Here is a 14,549-nt window from a genome sequence, read left to right on the forward strand (position 1 = left end):
CCCCCCGTCCTGGGCTGCCCTGCTCCTTGACAGCAGCTGCCAGTGAGGATCCAGCCAGTACAGCTGTGGCTCATATAAAGGTCCCAGATGCTGCAATGAGGAAGCATGAGCCACAGTTTTTAAAAGGCCTACAGCTATTAGCATGGGAGTGAGGGGGGAGATGGGTCACTTTAGTTGGGAACCTAGGTCTAGTCTGAGAAGAAGGGAGACTGCACACACGTGGAGGTGATTTGGTGATCCTTTAATGCAGTTAGATATTGTGAGCGATACAGAGAATACGTGAGTCGGAAGTCAATGAGCCTCTATTGTCCCAGTGAGCAGAAGGAGCAGCCCCTCATCTGTTGGTGGCCAGGCTCTGAACCTAGTCCTTGTGGACCAGCAATTACCCTCTATTGTCCCCACTGATGGGTTTCAGTCTCGGAGCGATCATGCGGACGCGGCCTGGCTAGCTTCTCTCTAAAAACCAGGGAATTTAAGCAAAGAATGTGATGGGTAAAGGTAAAAGGGGGCCTCTTTACCCAGCATGCTCTCTGCTCCTGCCCTGGCAATTCCAGTGGAGGAAGGAAGAGAGACTCCCCTCCTTGATGCAGTAACAATGGAATAGATAACCCATTGTTTCTGACTTCCTGCTCTTGCACAGCCACAATGCAGTTGGTCTGTTGCACAAAGAATAGATGGGATCAAAGGGCAGCCAATCTGTTGAGACATGTGACCTCAACACCTGGTGAGATGGCAGTGCCCTAGGGTGAGAAGGATCTATTGGAGTGATCCCTCTACCCCCTCATATCGACTTATGGTCTCCATGATCCAGTCCCGGTAGCGCCCCACTCTGGTGTAAAGGCCATATGTACCACACCGTGGTCCCCAGGAGACCAGGCCACCCACATAGTACCGTCTGTCATCGTGGGGGTCTTTGATGGCATAGGCTCCGCCACTGTCCCCGGAACAGCTGTCCCTTGTGCCATCTCCAGCACAGATCATGTTGTCAGTGAATTGGAAAGTGGTGGAATCAGCAGGTGGAAGCGGCTTCACTTTACGGCACTGTGCCATGTCCACCACAGGGATCTGCGCCTTCATGAGATGGTAAACTTTGTTTCGGTCTTCTGTCCGGCCCCAGCCAGATATGTAGCCCAGTCTGCCTTTCTCCAGCTCATATTCAGGGGAACCACCAGGGAGGCAGAGTGGTGAGATCTTGGGGCCCATCTTCACAGGCGCCGTCAGCCTCAGCAGTGCAATATCATTATCAAAATTTGTCCGAGCTTCTGGGTTTGCCACCTTTGCCCATTTAGGGTGAATGAACACTTCTTCTTCAAACAGCTGTATGGGCTCCTCCTTCTGGAACCGCGAGTTGATGTTGGTCACCCCAGCATACATTATGGGCCTGCTATTTGAATCATCCAGCACATGAGCTGCAGTCAGCACCCAGCGGTCTGAAATAAGTACCCCACCTCCCCGTGGGTTTTGGAATAAGACTTGCCAGGGGAAGTTGCCTGGCTTAGCACGGGTGCCCCCAAAAATCCTTTGCTGCTCCTCGATGGGTGTACTGGGAATGCCACAGACTAGAAGGGAAATAAAAAGGGATGCAATGGGAGAATTACCACTTGCTAGTAGGGTGGTTATGGAGATATACCTATCTCATAGAACTGGAAGGGACCCCAAAGGGTCGTTGGGTCCAGCCCCCTGCCTAGGGTGACCAGATGTCCTGATTTTATAGGGACAGTCCTGATATTTAGGGCTTTTTCTTATATAGGATCCTATTACCCCCCACCCCTGTCCTGATTTTTCACACTTGCTGTCTGGTCACCCTACCCCTGCCTCCACTAGCAGGACAAAGTACTGATTTTGCCCTGGCTCCCTAAGTGGCCCCCTCAAGAATTAAACTCAAAACCCTGGGCTTAGCAGGCCAATGTTCAAACCACTGAGCTTTCCCTCCCTCCCTAGTCCCCTCTCTCCTGTCTCCTTGATATCATCCTGGTCCAGAGTAACCTCTGTCCATGGCAGTTCTGTGTCAAATAATCTGCATCCAAAGTTTACAGAAAAGAAAAACTAGGGAATAGGGTTGTCAAATGATAAAAAATAATCACAATTAATTCTGAGTTCAATCACACTGTTAAACAATAATAGAATACCAATTTAAAATATTTTATAAATATTTTGGATGTTTTTCTACATTTTCAATATAGTGATTTCAATTACAATTCAGAATACGAAGTGTACACTGCTCACTTTATATTATCATTTTTATTACAAATATTTTGTACTGTAAAAAAGATAAAAGAAATAGTATTTGTCAATTCATCGCATACAAGTACTGTAATGCAATCTCTTTATCGTGAAAAAGCAACTTACAAATTTAGAATTTTTTTTTACATAACTGCAAGCAAAACCAAAACAATGTAAAACTTTAGAGCCAGAAGTCCACTCAGTCCTACTTCTTGTTCAGCCAATCACTAAGACAAACAAGTTTGTGTACATTTACCAGAGATAATGCTGCCTGCTTCTTATTTACAATATCACTTGAAAGTGAGAACAGGTGTTTGCATGGCGTTGTAATATAAAGTGAGCACTGTACACTTTGTATTTTGTGTTGCAAATGAAGTGAATATATTTGAAAACGTAGAAAACATCCAAAAATATTTATTATAAATTGAAATTGATATTCTATTATCTTTTTAACAGTGTGATTAAAAGTGCAATTTATCGCAACAATTTTTAAAAATCTCATTCGTTTTGCATCAATCGCTTGAGTTAAATGCAACTAATTGACAGCCCATACTAAGCAAATTCAGAAATAAAAAGTTTAACTTCAGTGAAGTATAAAAATGCCTATCCTTAAATTGTTTGCATTGCTGCTGAAGTCATGTTGGTTGAAGAAGAACTCAGTGTAGCTCAAAAGATTGTATCTTCCACCAACACAAGTGGGTCCTCACCCACCTTGTCTCCTATGCATTCTCAAATTCTAATGTAAGAAGTCAAGAAATTCACTGTTAAAGTCACCCAAACAGGCTCAGTTCTGCCCTGTTATCACTGCCACATTAATATCGTCCATCTACTGTACCAGTCATTCTTCTTTTGCAATATATTCCCTTAAGATGAAGGATTTCTTTGTGAAGGAGTTTGGTAAAGGCCATAAAAAGAATTAAATCAGACAAACCCACTCTTCTGGAGGATTTATACATGAACTCTGGATAGTCTGAAGTATAATGCCCTGGTTTTACACATAATTGTCTTTGATCTTTTGCCATCACAGTCTTCTCTGCTCATGGTATGTAAATCCTATAGTGCAGGGCCATTGGTTAGGAGGGTCACAGGCAACAAGTCTCATGGATGCAGTGACGCTGTGTGTCCTTTGAGGGCAGGGCCGGTGCAACCACTAGACAAACTAGGTGGCCACACAGGGAGCCAAGATTTGAGGGCTCCAAAAAGCGGTGCCCAAAATGTCTGGGATGCTCATCCAACGCTGGCTAAATGTGTAACCCTCTTCCCGCCGCTGTGTGAGGGGCAAGGGCTGGCAGGTCGGGAAGTGATGTCATTCCTCCTCCAGCTGCCAGGAGCGCTCCAATGCTCCCTGCTGCTCTGGCTCTTCCCCAGGGCCCCCATCCCCACTCCCCTGAGCTCTGCAGCAGGGCCGGGCCTGCACTCACCAGCGAGGGGAAGTGCAGAGACCCGGCCGCAGCTGCGCCGCCGGGGAGTGCTGGGGGGTGGTTCCCCCCTGCCCCCTCAAGCCAGCCTCGCCCCCCTGAGGCCTGCCCCCCCATGGAAGCCTGGGCCCCCCCCCCCACTCCCATCCCACCCCATGGAGGCCTAGGGCACCACACACACACCCTTCAGGGGGGCTGCATAGGGCCCCAGAATATCTAGGGATGGCCGTGGTACCCGCCACCCTGCCCGCAGCCAGCCCCTGCTGCACCCCCTGCCTCCAGCCAGCCCTACACCCCCCTGCCTGCAGCCAGCCCCTGCCGCACCCCCGCCTGAAGCCAGCCCCACACCCCCTGTCTCCAGCCAACCCCTGCCACACTCCCATGCCCAAAGCCAACCAACCCCACACCCCCTGTCAGGTTATTCATTTAGTTTCATTAAATATGTAGACTAACTAATGAAATTAATAAATTTTCAAGCCAAATGTGTATTAAGTCTAATAAACAATGCCACATTATGCAGTATTCATTTTTGAAAGTTTATAATAAGCAATGCTCTGGGAGGTGGGGGGCACAAGGTGGAAGTTTCACCTAGGTTGCAAAATGTCCTTGTGCCGACCCTGTTTGAAGGTAGAGTTGTCTGTGACATTCAGCTTATTCAGTGATAATATGAGGGCCCACACATAAGGCTACTCACATTATCACAGTAATACATCTGTGACATGCATAGTGACGTGCATCTGATGAAGTGGGTATTCACCCGCGAAAGCTCATGCTCCAGTACGTCTGTTAGTCTATAAGGTGCCCCAGAACTCTTTGTCACATTATAATCTGTGAAGTCTGTGACTTTCCATCTTTTGTGGATTTTATCCAATTAATGTGAATGTCCCTAGTTTAGAATGTTAGGTTGTACAATTGCCAGGCTACAGTTTCAAACTTCACAGAAACATAATTCATTATTCTGTCATGGAATTTCCTCAGTTTTATTTTTTAAACCATGTTTCAGGAGTTGCCGTTTGACAGACATTGCAAGGTTCATGTCACAGAGCGGGCTGGCCCTTTCAGGGGAGCTAGCTCAACCCCACCAATGCCTAGTTATCCACCTCCCAGATGGTGAGTTTAAGCTGGACCTGGTGATTGATTCAGGTGACCAGGCATCACATACGAGTAGCCCCGAGGTGGTGCTTCCTATCAGAGGGAGCCTGCTGAATGAGTCACAGGTGAGAGACCTACAGGAGACTCAGAGAGCACTAGGGAAGAAGCTCTCCATACTAGCTAGAGGGAAAGGCCTGGCTGGAGCTAACTGCAGCAAGGGGCAAAAGCAACACCCCCTTAAGGGGCAGTTAGAGGCCCTGAGAAAGGATATTCAGGGTAATCTGGCTAGGAGATCATGGATGAGTATTGAAGAGAGTTAACATTTATGCTTTCCTAGGGGTCTAGGCTGGGCTTTCCAGCGAAGGTAGGTGAAGTCCCCTGTGTATTGCCCTGCTCCAACAGCACATAATGGACTGCTGAGCCCAGGAAAAGGCTACAGGAGAAGCTACATCCAAGACAGAGTGAAAAGTTTATGTGGCCTGGTGAGGAGGCACCTGACTAAACCAGGGAAGACCCAGCGTGAGGTTGCTGGACGTCTGTTTGGGTTTTGCAGACTTTTTTTTGTTTACTTGCTGGAAGGGGATGAATTTTAATTTGTCTGAGGGGCTAAAACATGAGAACCAACATAGCCAATAGTAGGGAATCAGAGGCGGTAGCAGGGTCCAATACTGGCTGAGGTGAGCTGGTTCACTAGAAGACCGGTAGAGCTTATGTACTTCCCAGCTTCCTTCTGCTGCCCCCTCTGATCTTTCTAAGGAACCCACCGATCTCAGAAACACCTAATCTAATGTTACTCAAATTACCCAGTCAAATTCTACCCTGGAAAAGGAACCAGCAATTTTTCAGGCAGATTGATTCAGCTTTCTTTAAATTAGAGAGAAGTGGTGGAGAGAAATCTGACTTTTAATGGTGATTGGGTCTCCACAAAACACACACACACACACACAACATGCACACATAGACAAAGTTCTTTATGATACCTGGGACACATGCAGGAAGCTCTGTTCCCATCTCTTCGCTCACCCATTCCCCACTGGCTGAACACCGATAAACCCCTTGGAAAACACAGAAGCATAGAAAGGATTTCAGTACAAAACATCATGAGAATGTGACCAACAACCCTGGAGAACTGGTTTTCTTAGATTCTGTGGCCCGAAGGGTTGAATGTGATCACCTACTCTGATCTCCTGCCAAACACAGGGCACAGGACTTCCCTTAATTTATTAATTCTTGTGTGAGCTAGAGCAGGTCTTTTAGAAAAACATCCAATCTTGATTTCAAAATGGCCAGTGATGGAGAATTCACAATGGCCCTGGGTCAGTTTTTCCAATGGATTAGTTACCCACCCTGTTAAAAAATTGTCTTCTTTCCAGTATGAATTTGTCTAGTTTCATTTTCCAGCCATTAGATTTTGCTATACTTTTGTATGCGAGACTGAAGAGTCTATTATCAAATTTCTGTTCCCCATGTAGTACTTATAGACTGAGATCAAGTCACCCGTTAACCTCCTCTTTGTTAAGTTAAATAGATTGAACTCCTTGAGTCTAACAGTATAAGGTGTTTTTTCCAAACTTTTAATCATTCTCATAGCTCTTCTCTGAACCTTCTCCAATTTATCAGCATCTTTAATGAATTAGGGACACAGAACTGGACCCAGTATGCCAGCAGTGCCCATACCAGTGCCAAATACAGAGGTAATATAATCTTCCTACAGCTATTCAATATTCCCATTTATACATCCAAGGATCACATTAGCTCTTTTGGCCACTGCGTCACACTGGGAGTTCACAATTATCCACCACAACCCCCAAGTCTGTTTCAGGATCATGGCTTTCTAGGCTAGACTCCCCCATCCTACAAATACGGCCTACAATCTTTATTTCTAGATGTGTACATCTAGATCTGGCTGTACTAAAATGTTAAAACAAACTGTTTGCTTGTGCCCAGTTTACCAACCAAGCCAGATCTCTCTGTATCAGTGACTTGTCCTTTTCATTATTTACCACTGCCCCAATTTTTGTGTCATCTGCAAACTTTATCAGTGACAATTTAATGTTTTCTTCCAGCTCATTGATAAAAACTCTAAAAAGCCTAAGGCCAAGAACCAATGCCTGTGGGACCCCACTGGAAACACACCTGCTCCATGATGCTTCCTCGTTCACAATTACACTTTGAGACCTATCAGTTAGCCAGTTTTTAATCTAGTTAATGTGTGGGAAGGGAGAGATTACTGTGCAAAGGTGACAGAATGACAGTGAGTACAGCCCAGTAAGCAGCAGAGCGAGCTCCCCCTCACACAGACACAAAACCCCTGCCAATGTGCCTCAGCCCCTACCCTGGCAGAGAGTATGTGCTCTGTTCTATTAAATCTTTGACCACTCTTCTGAAGCTGCCAGTGACAGAGACTATCGCTGACAATTGTGTGATGGTTTTTTTGGTGGTTTGGGTACCTGGGAGCTAGAGTGAGAGCTCACTAACACAATGCAAACAAACCACCAAATTCAGATACCATGGCAGTGGCCATTGAACAGGATCATCGGCTACAAGCCCACCCAATTAGGGGATTTTATCTGGGGGAGGCTGGGCTACACCAACCAGTACAGTCTTCCCTAGTAATATAGTCTCAGCCTCAGCCCCATAAGGGGATCTTACTGGGGGCAGTTAGAATACAGCTATTGGACAATGCTCTTTCTTGGGCCTTTAGTCATGGGTAGAGGCCACCATTGCTGGGGAATGCCTACCGTCTCCTCTTGTTTGCAGGGTATAATATGGTTCTTCACATTCATAGGAGATAATGGCTTCGTACTGAGTCTCCTCAAATCCTGACGGGTAGGTGGCTCTGCCATTGTCAATAGTGTCAGGCAGACCACAGTTCACAGCTGCAGAGAAAAACAGAAAGGACAGTTATCAAAGAGGCATCCCCACCCAACAATCCATTTACACTGTCTGACTAGGAACCACTGCAACTCCTCATTCGTCACTGGTCATCACTGCACTAGACAGGCTCAGAGCCCATTCCTCATCCCGCTGTGGGTCACCCATTCCCCCACATCTAAGGCCACATTGAAACTAGTGCCCTAATGCTGAAAGGTCCATATCCCATTTCCAGATCTCCTACAGCCATAGAGGAAAGGGACACTTACGGACACATTTGTGGTGCAAGTTGCTCCACTCTCCATTACCCTGGCAGCTGGAGTGAAAGGCTGCTAGGCTGCCTTGTTGCTGAGTGAAAGAAGAATGTGTCAGTCAGTTACTGAGAGTGAAATGTAACCACATTAAGATCCCCCATGGAGGGATTTCACTGAGATGTAGGGATATCTGCGGAGCAGTCAGGTATAGAGGGAGGCAGAGTACTAGGTTAGACAAGGCTATTGGCCTGACCTGGTCTGGAGTGGGGCAGAAGGCGTGACATCATCGGGCTAAACAGGCCCAGTGGTCTGAGTCAGCCATAGCAATTTCCTGTTTCAAGAACAGTGAGGGCATCCAGAACCACTGCAGAGATGTTGGGGAAGGAGTCCCCATTTGTCCAAGTGGTTCTGTGCTAAAATCTGCACACAACATATTCTCTCCCTGTCAGGTTTTTAGGAACTGACCTTCTGCTTCCATGGTGGGTAGGGAGGAAGGAGAAGGTGCTTCAGAGTGCCTGGGAGAGATACTTAGAGGTCAACAGGGTTCTCAGGACATCTGAGGAGAAGGGATCCTAGAACCCCATTGCTGGGCTGGATGGGCAGCTTACCGTCACAACCTCATAACCTTTCATGCAGGTCACCTTCACGTAGTCCTTGAAGATGTAGTTGTCCTTTAGGGGGTCAAGGATAGAGTATGGGGTGACACTCTGGGGACAGGGTATTGCTTTGGGGAGGAAAAAGGATATCAGTGACTGACTGGTTTGAGATTCACTCTCTCTTTTCCCACCTTTCTCTCTTTGACTCCCAGCCAGCAATCCCGCTTTCACCCAAGCAATAGGCATCAATTTAGCCAAACCATCTATCCATCCTCTCTGTCTCAGAGCAGCAAAGTGAGCATTTTCCAAGGTTTTTACTCACGGTCCCCGAAGTAGCGCATTTTCCAGCCTTTCTTTTGTGCCGTTTTGTCTGTTTGGAAGATAATATCAAGAATATTGCTCCTGGTTTTAATTTCTGGAGGCCCTGGGAATTTGTTGCCACAATAGGGACCAAAACGTTGTTTTCCGTCTGTGAACTGGGAAAATAATAAACAAGAAGCAATGACAAATTGGACGAGAAGAGTAGGAGACAGAAAAAGTGACAGAGACAGAGTGGGGGATCTTAACAGGGATATACAGATGGGATTAAGGTTGAGCAAGGAGAGGGGGCACTGAATGTGAGGGGAAGAAAATCTCTAATTGGATGGGCTCATCTGGGATTAGAGATGAGCAGGGAGAGGGGAACCCTGAGTGTGAGAGGAAGGGAATCTCTATGGAGACATGGCTGAGATCAGGGGTGAGCAGGGTAAAGGGACCCCAGTCAGAGAGATCTCCCATCTGTACCCCACCACCTACTGTTAAGCTGTCGGGGCAGTTCCCTTCTGAGTCAGCTGGTTCTACATCAAAGTCCTCACTCCTGATGTTCAGCACCACACGGTAACCCGGCTCCAGGACCACACGGTATTTACAGATCAAGCTCTCAGGGTACAGGTTGGGGTAGTTGGGACTGGAGATTTCCCCTGACAGCTCAGTGAATACATTCCCACTGCAGTTCACTATGGTTGAGGAAGGAATATGGACAGGGAGGTCAGGAAGGAAGATGAGGGGAGAGCCCCCATCTTCCAATCCACCTTCAGTGTCCTGTAACCTACATTAATCACGTCGAGACATTGCATCAGCCAGAAATGAGAATCTGTCTCTCCCATTGGTGGACCAGGAGAGGATTGTTCTCCCATCCACTTTCTGGGGACCCCATTTCCTAGTGTCCTGAGCAGTGGAGCTCCAGGTCCTTCATCTGGGGAGACAACTGCACAGATCCCCCTGGAATGGGGGATGGCTCCTGAGCACCTGTCCTTTGGTTCAATCTCACCCCCATTTCCTCTAGTTCTCCCCTTTCAGCCTTCCAGAAACAATCCCCCTTCATCTCTGATTTGTGCCCCTGGCACACCTGCAGACAGTGTTTGTGTTACACAACCAACAAGGGCTTTGCCTAGCTGGCGGGATTTAGCTCTTTGAATGTATCCCTCTGATTCCCTGTGCATTTTGAGCTCCTCTCTGAGCTCCTTCAGTTTGTCACTCTCTTCCTACAGTTAAGGATCCCATTGCTGCCTACAGTACCCCAAATGGGATCTCCCCAGAGTTCTATGGAGAAGGACAGTCCCTCTCCATTCTGGGATGTGAGGCCTCTGAGACTGAGTCCCCTCCAGCTGAGCACAGTGTCCCGGTGGGATACTATATTGATACTTCCCTGCTCCAGGATACCTCCATTTATGGAACGCCCCCAAATTGCACTGGCCTCGCTGGAAGCCAAAACACTTTGCAAACTTCTGATTTACTGGTCTCTGTAGCTCTTTACTGCCTCCCGTTGTTTAGCACTATTCCCCCTCATTCAGACGGTGAATCATTTTGCTATTCCCATTCTATAGCCCATTGGTTTATTGTTCTGTACTCCCAGTCTGTTGCATCTCCTTCCCGTTTACCATCCCCTCTGCATTTCCTTAACAGCCAGACCACCAATGGAGACGTTCCTCCCAGTTCAGTATCAGTGGTGCCTACATCACCTCCTGCTGTTGGGGGCAGCAGGTGCGAAGCTCTTACCTCCACATGTCTTCTGATCCTCATGCAGGAAGTACTCTGGGGGACAGGAGCAGAAGTAACCACCAATGTAGTTATTGCAATAGTGGCTGCAGGCATCCTCCATGAAATCCATGCATTCGTTCACATCTGCAAGGAGTAAAGGGAGACTTGAGTGAGCCGAGCATGAGAAAAGAAACTGGGGGAAGAAATCAGGTTATGATTAGGGAGTGGGGTAAACAGGCACTGATGCCAAGCAGGGGAGGTCTCTAGAGTAGAGGCACTGAAGCAGAGTGCTGACTGGCACTGCTGTGGAGAAGCTCACTCTGCTGGGGTCTCTCCCAGTTGGACAGTGATAGTACAGCACTGTGAGGAAGACCTTGGTGCAAAAGCCCCTCCCTCCCTGGACACTGCTGTGCAGAAGCTCATGTCCACAGGACACTCCAGAGACTCGGAGACAGGCCCAGCCTTACCCACTGCAACATAATAGGCACTGAAACCAGTGAAACGCTCCTCATTGGAAAAATCTGACTGGAAAGTCACAGTCAGGGTGTTATAAGGGACATAGAATTCCTCCAGGATTGGGGAAGCAGGGTCTTTGCTGCGCTTTCGCCCACAGAGCAGGCCCTCAACCTGGTCACCGGACAGGATCTGCAGAGGACAGACAGAGAAGTCTTGTCTCACTAGAGAAATTTATTGTTATCAACATTTGAGCCCCGTGGCATAATAGCAACATGCCCCATGTCTACACTCGAGCTCTCCGAGCAGCTCATTATCGTGCAACCAGTTACACTGCATAGTTTGTTGTTGTTCAGAGGTTAACTTTGAGTCATTTCAGGCTTAAGTGTTTGGGTGCCAGTGTGAAGGTCAATGACACTCATATCTAAAATAGCCTTTGCACAGCTAGGGTTCGTTGACTGAGGATGTGACTGGAAGGGGGACGTTAATAGCGGTTGGGAGGGCATATCTAACGGAGACAATGTGGAAGGGAAATGGGGGATGGGTGAGAGTGGACACTCGGCTGGCAAACTACCGGAGGCTCAGTGGCTGAGACAGCTGTGGAACGGAGCTGGTAACTCTGCATATAACCCTGTAGTGAGAACAGGTGACCAGAGGGCATTGAAACTGAATTGGTTTAAAGAGTCTAGTGCAGATGCCAGGCAAAACTCAAATTGATTCAGGCATGGCTAGTGTGAATGCACTGAATCATTTGTGCTTCAATGAGTTCAACCCCAAGAGGGGCCGGTAGGTCCCCTATTCCAGTCCTGGGGTCCCGTACAAAGCTCTGTCGATGACCTTCAGGTCTTCCCCATAGACCCCACTGAGCTCTGCTGCTGCTCCTTAGTCCTGCCCCACAATCCCCTCTGTTTCCCTGAATGGGGGTGGATGCGGTACTGTACCTTCACAGAGTCATACTCGCAGTCCTGGGATGGCTCTATGTCTAGGTGGGTGAAATAGAGGCGGATGCCATATCCTGGGGGGACACTGATTTCCCAGGACTCCTTCACATCATTGGGGTACCCCTGAGGGTAGTTAGGAGACAGGATCTCGCCGTACATGGGGGCTGCATCAGCCCAGGCCAGGAGGCAACAGAGGATGAGCCACCTGAGAGGGAAGAGGAAGGCAATGTTACAGGAGTGCTCTATGTCTGATTATATGTAGTTAACAGAAAAGTGCCAGTGAGTGGCTCTGAAGATTAATATGTAGCATAGTTCCAGAGTTATTCAGTAGCAATCAGACTTGCTGTTGTACACTGGGAATAGCTTCCTCTTGCAGATATTTACGTGGAGCTCTTGCCAGGGGAGACATGGGCACTGATTCCATTCCCAGACCTAGTCTCCCACTTCCTGGGTGCTGGGAGTGCTACAGGGGCTGGGTCCAGCACCGCCCGGTGTTCAGTCCCTGCAGGGGAGCTAGGTCCCATTCCCTGTTTCCATCCCTTGTTCCCTGGGAGCTGGGAGAGCTGCATTGTTCATTAAATTATTAATAAGCCAAAGCTCCCCTTCTATACCCAGCAACTCACCACTTCTGCAAAAGTTCCATCCTGTGTCCTTCCTGAAAAGCTTCAGCTTCTGGACTTTGGAATTACAGGACTGAGACAAAAACAACAGCACTGATTAGTGTTTTCTCTGTGTGTGCGTGCTTGGTGGGCAGGACAACAGCTTCAATGTCCCAACTCATGGGGAACGTGCCAAAGCAACTTTAGTTCCTATGCCTGGAGAGGAAGCTGTACCTCTCATCCAAACAACAGCACCTCCTGCACTATAGCACCTCAGCATCATGGTGGGGTGTAGGGGTCAGTACTGACATAGGCTCACACACACCCAATCACACAGCAACCTCAAGCACCAGGCTAGGGTATTTGGCTCAGTACTGACTAAAGCCAGAAAGTGCTCCCTGCTGAGTCATCCACCCTACAGCACAGAATCCCCTACACTATACTGCAGTCTGGGGACAGTGCCCCCTACTGCTTTCTGATGTACCACACAGATTAACCCCTTTCTGATCCAAGCAACCCAAACAATAGCAATGGGGAATGTTGTCCATGCCCATTTCTAATGCTAGTTTTGGAGATTTTACCTTCTCTTTCCGTCTTTGCCTCTGTTTCTCTCTCCCTGTTCCGTCTCTCTTTTTTTCTGTCTCCAGACCACATCGCAGTCAGTGATATGGGGGATTGACAGGGAAGGGTCTGAGCCTTTACTCACAATGCTGTAGCACCCCCTGCCTGTAGATTATGGCTCCCTGCATCTCCTTCTCAGATGAAGCTTTTTCACGTCCTAAACTCCCATCCAGCGGAATTTCCAGAGCCTGTTTCACAATCCCCTTGGCTGAGTCCCTGGGGTGGGAGCATGTGGATCTAGGCTGGGTTAGGATATGCTGGTTTTCGGGGAAATCAGGTGACTTTTGGGAAGAGGGAGGGCAAGGGAAATTCCAGCTGGAAGGAATTAATCTCTGACACACACACACACACACACACACACACACCCGTGGGAGGCTGGCAGTGAAGGCCAGAGGATTTGGAGAAGGAGGAGCCCTGATAAGAAGTCGTCAGTAAAGGCTTTAAGTGTTAAGAAAAGATGCTGGCCCCTCAGCTCCAGACAGTAATAGAGCAGCCACCATAACCACACTGCCCCCTGCTAAAGTGCCTCACCATGACCCCTTAAGGAGAAAGGAGATTCAGTTTTTGCCGCCCATTCACTCCTGGGTCTCTCTGCTTGAGGCTGCCAGCAAGGGCCAGTTAGTGTCAGTTGTTCTGCTGGTTTTTGCAGTGTGACCCCTTGCCATGTTAGGAAGTGGGTTGAGAGCCCACAAACTTGTTTCACATACAACAACCCACCAACTGAGCATGAGATTCAACGTGGGGCCATCATCACAGTCAACCTGGGTCATGTTAGAACTGGGACCCCAGAGAAGTTTCATATCCTATTCCCAGACATTCCCCCTAAACCAGCCAGATTGAGGCCTGATTGGAGCCTGTGGCCTAGGAGTGAAAGGACACTTATCTCTTTCCTCAGCCTCCCACCCCCCGAGCCAGCCAAACCTCCTATCCTGGTGCTGCATTGGAAAGGATGCCCTTACAGGTCCCAATTCCCATTCCTACTCTTCGCAGTGATGTTATACATCTGAGGGCTTCACTCAAAGCGAGTGAGTTTCAGGTAGACATGGCTAATGTGCTAGCTAAACCTCACATAAACTCCACCTTTTTTTCTAGGGTGGATGCAGGGTAATACCTGTAGCTTGATTTTAGTTGACTGAGGTGTAGACTATGCAAGATAAAAGTCATCTTTTCCTGGTTGCACATGTACATGCTACTCAGCCATGTCCATGCCCAGTGTTCTGGAGCTGGTGAGTTTTGTGCTACAGTAGCTGTCAGGACAGCACTTGTACCCTGTGCATCCTTATGGCCCCCTGCTGAGGCTATATCAGGGCAGTACCTCCCCAATCCCCTTCAGTTCCTTGTCACTACCCATGGCCTGAGCTGGATCTCCCCATGTGACTTACCTTGCTGTTTTGTCTCTGCCTTGTCAGTGACTTTATCTCTTTACTTTTTATGTAAATAGTTAGTTAGCTGTGAATAC

At 48.1% G+C, this 14,549-nt stretch overlaps 1 protein-coding gene across 1 annotated transcript; it reads right to left on the bottom strand.

Annotated features, from left to right (window-relative positions):
• Nucleotides 1-226: 226 nt before the first annotated feature.
• Nucleotides 227-13,128, bottom strand: C1S (complement C1s). The gene is made up of 12 exons (XM_032773906.2): nucleotides 13,051-13,128; nucleotides 12,494-12,563; nucleotides 11,871-12,075; nucleotides 10,944-11,121; nucleotides 10,495-10,620; nucleotides 9,253-9,452; nucleotides 8,780-8,933; nucleotides 8,470-8,585; nucleotides 7,877-7,955; nucleotides 7,475-7,612; nucleotides 5,714-5,788; nucleotides 227-1,559 (listed from the first exon to the last, which is right to left on the bottom strand). Exons 2-12 carry the CDS (start codon nucleotides 12,511-12,513, stop codon nucleotides 757-759), a joined length of 2,094 nt encoding a protein of 697 aa, XP_032629797.1. The 5' UTR covers nucleotides 12,514-12,563; nucleotides 13,051-13,128; the 3' UTR covers nucleotides 227-756.
• Between the last annotated feature and the right edge of the window lie 1,421 nt (nucleotides 13,129-14,549).

This window comes from Chelonoidis abingdonii, chromosome 1, assembly GCF_003597395.2.
Source record: "Chelonoidis abingdonii isolate Lonesome George chromosome 1, CheloAbing_2.0, whole genome shotgun sequence".
NCBI classification, from domain to species: domain Eukaryota; kingdom Metazoa; phylum Chordata; order Testudines; family Testudinidae; genus Chelonoidis; species Chelonoidis abingdonii.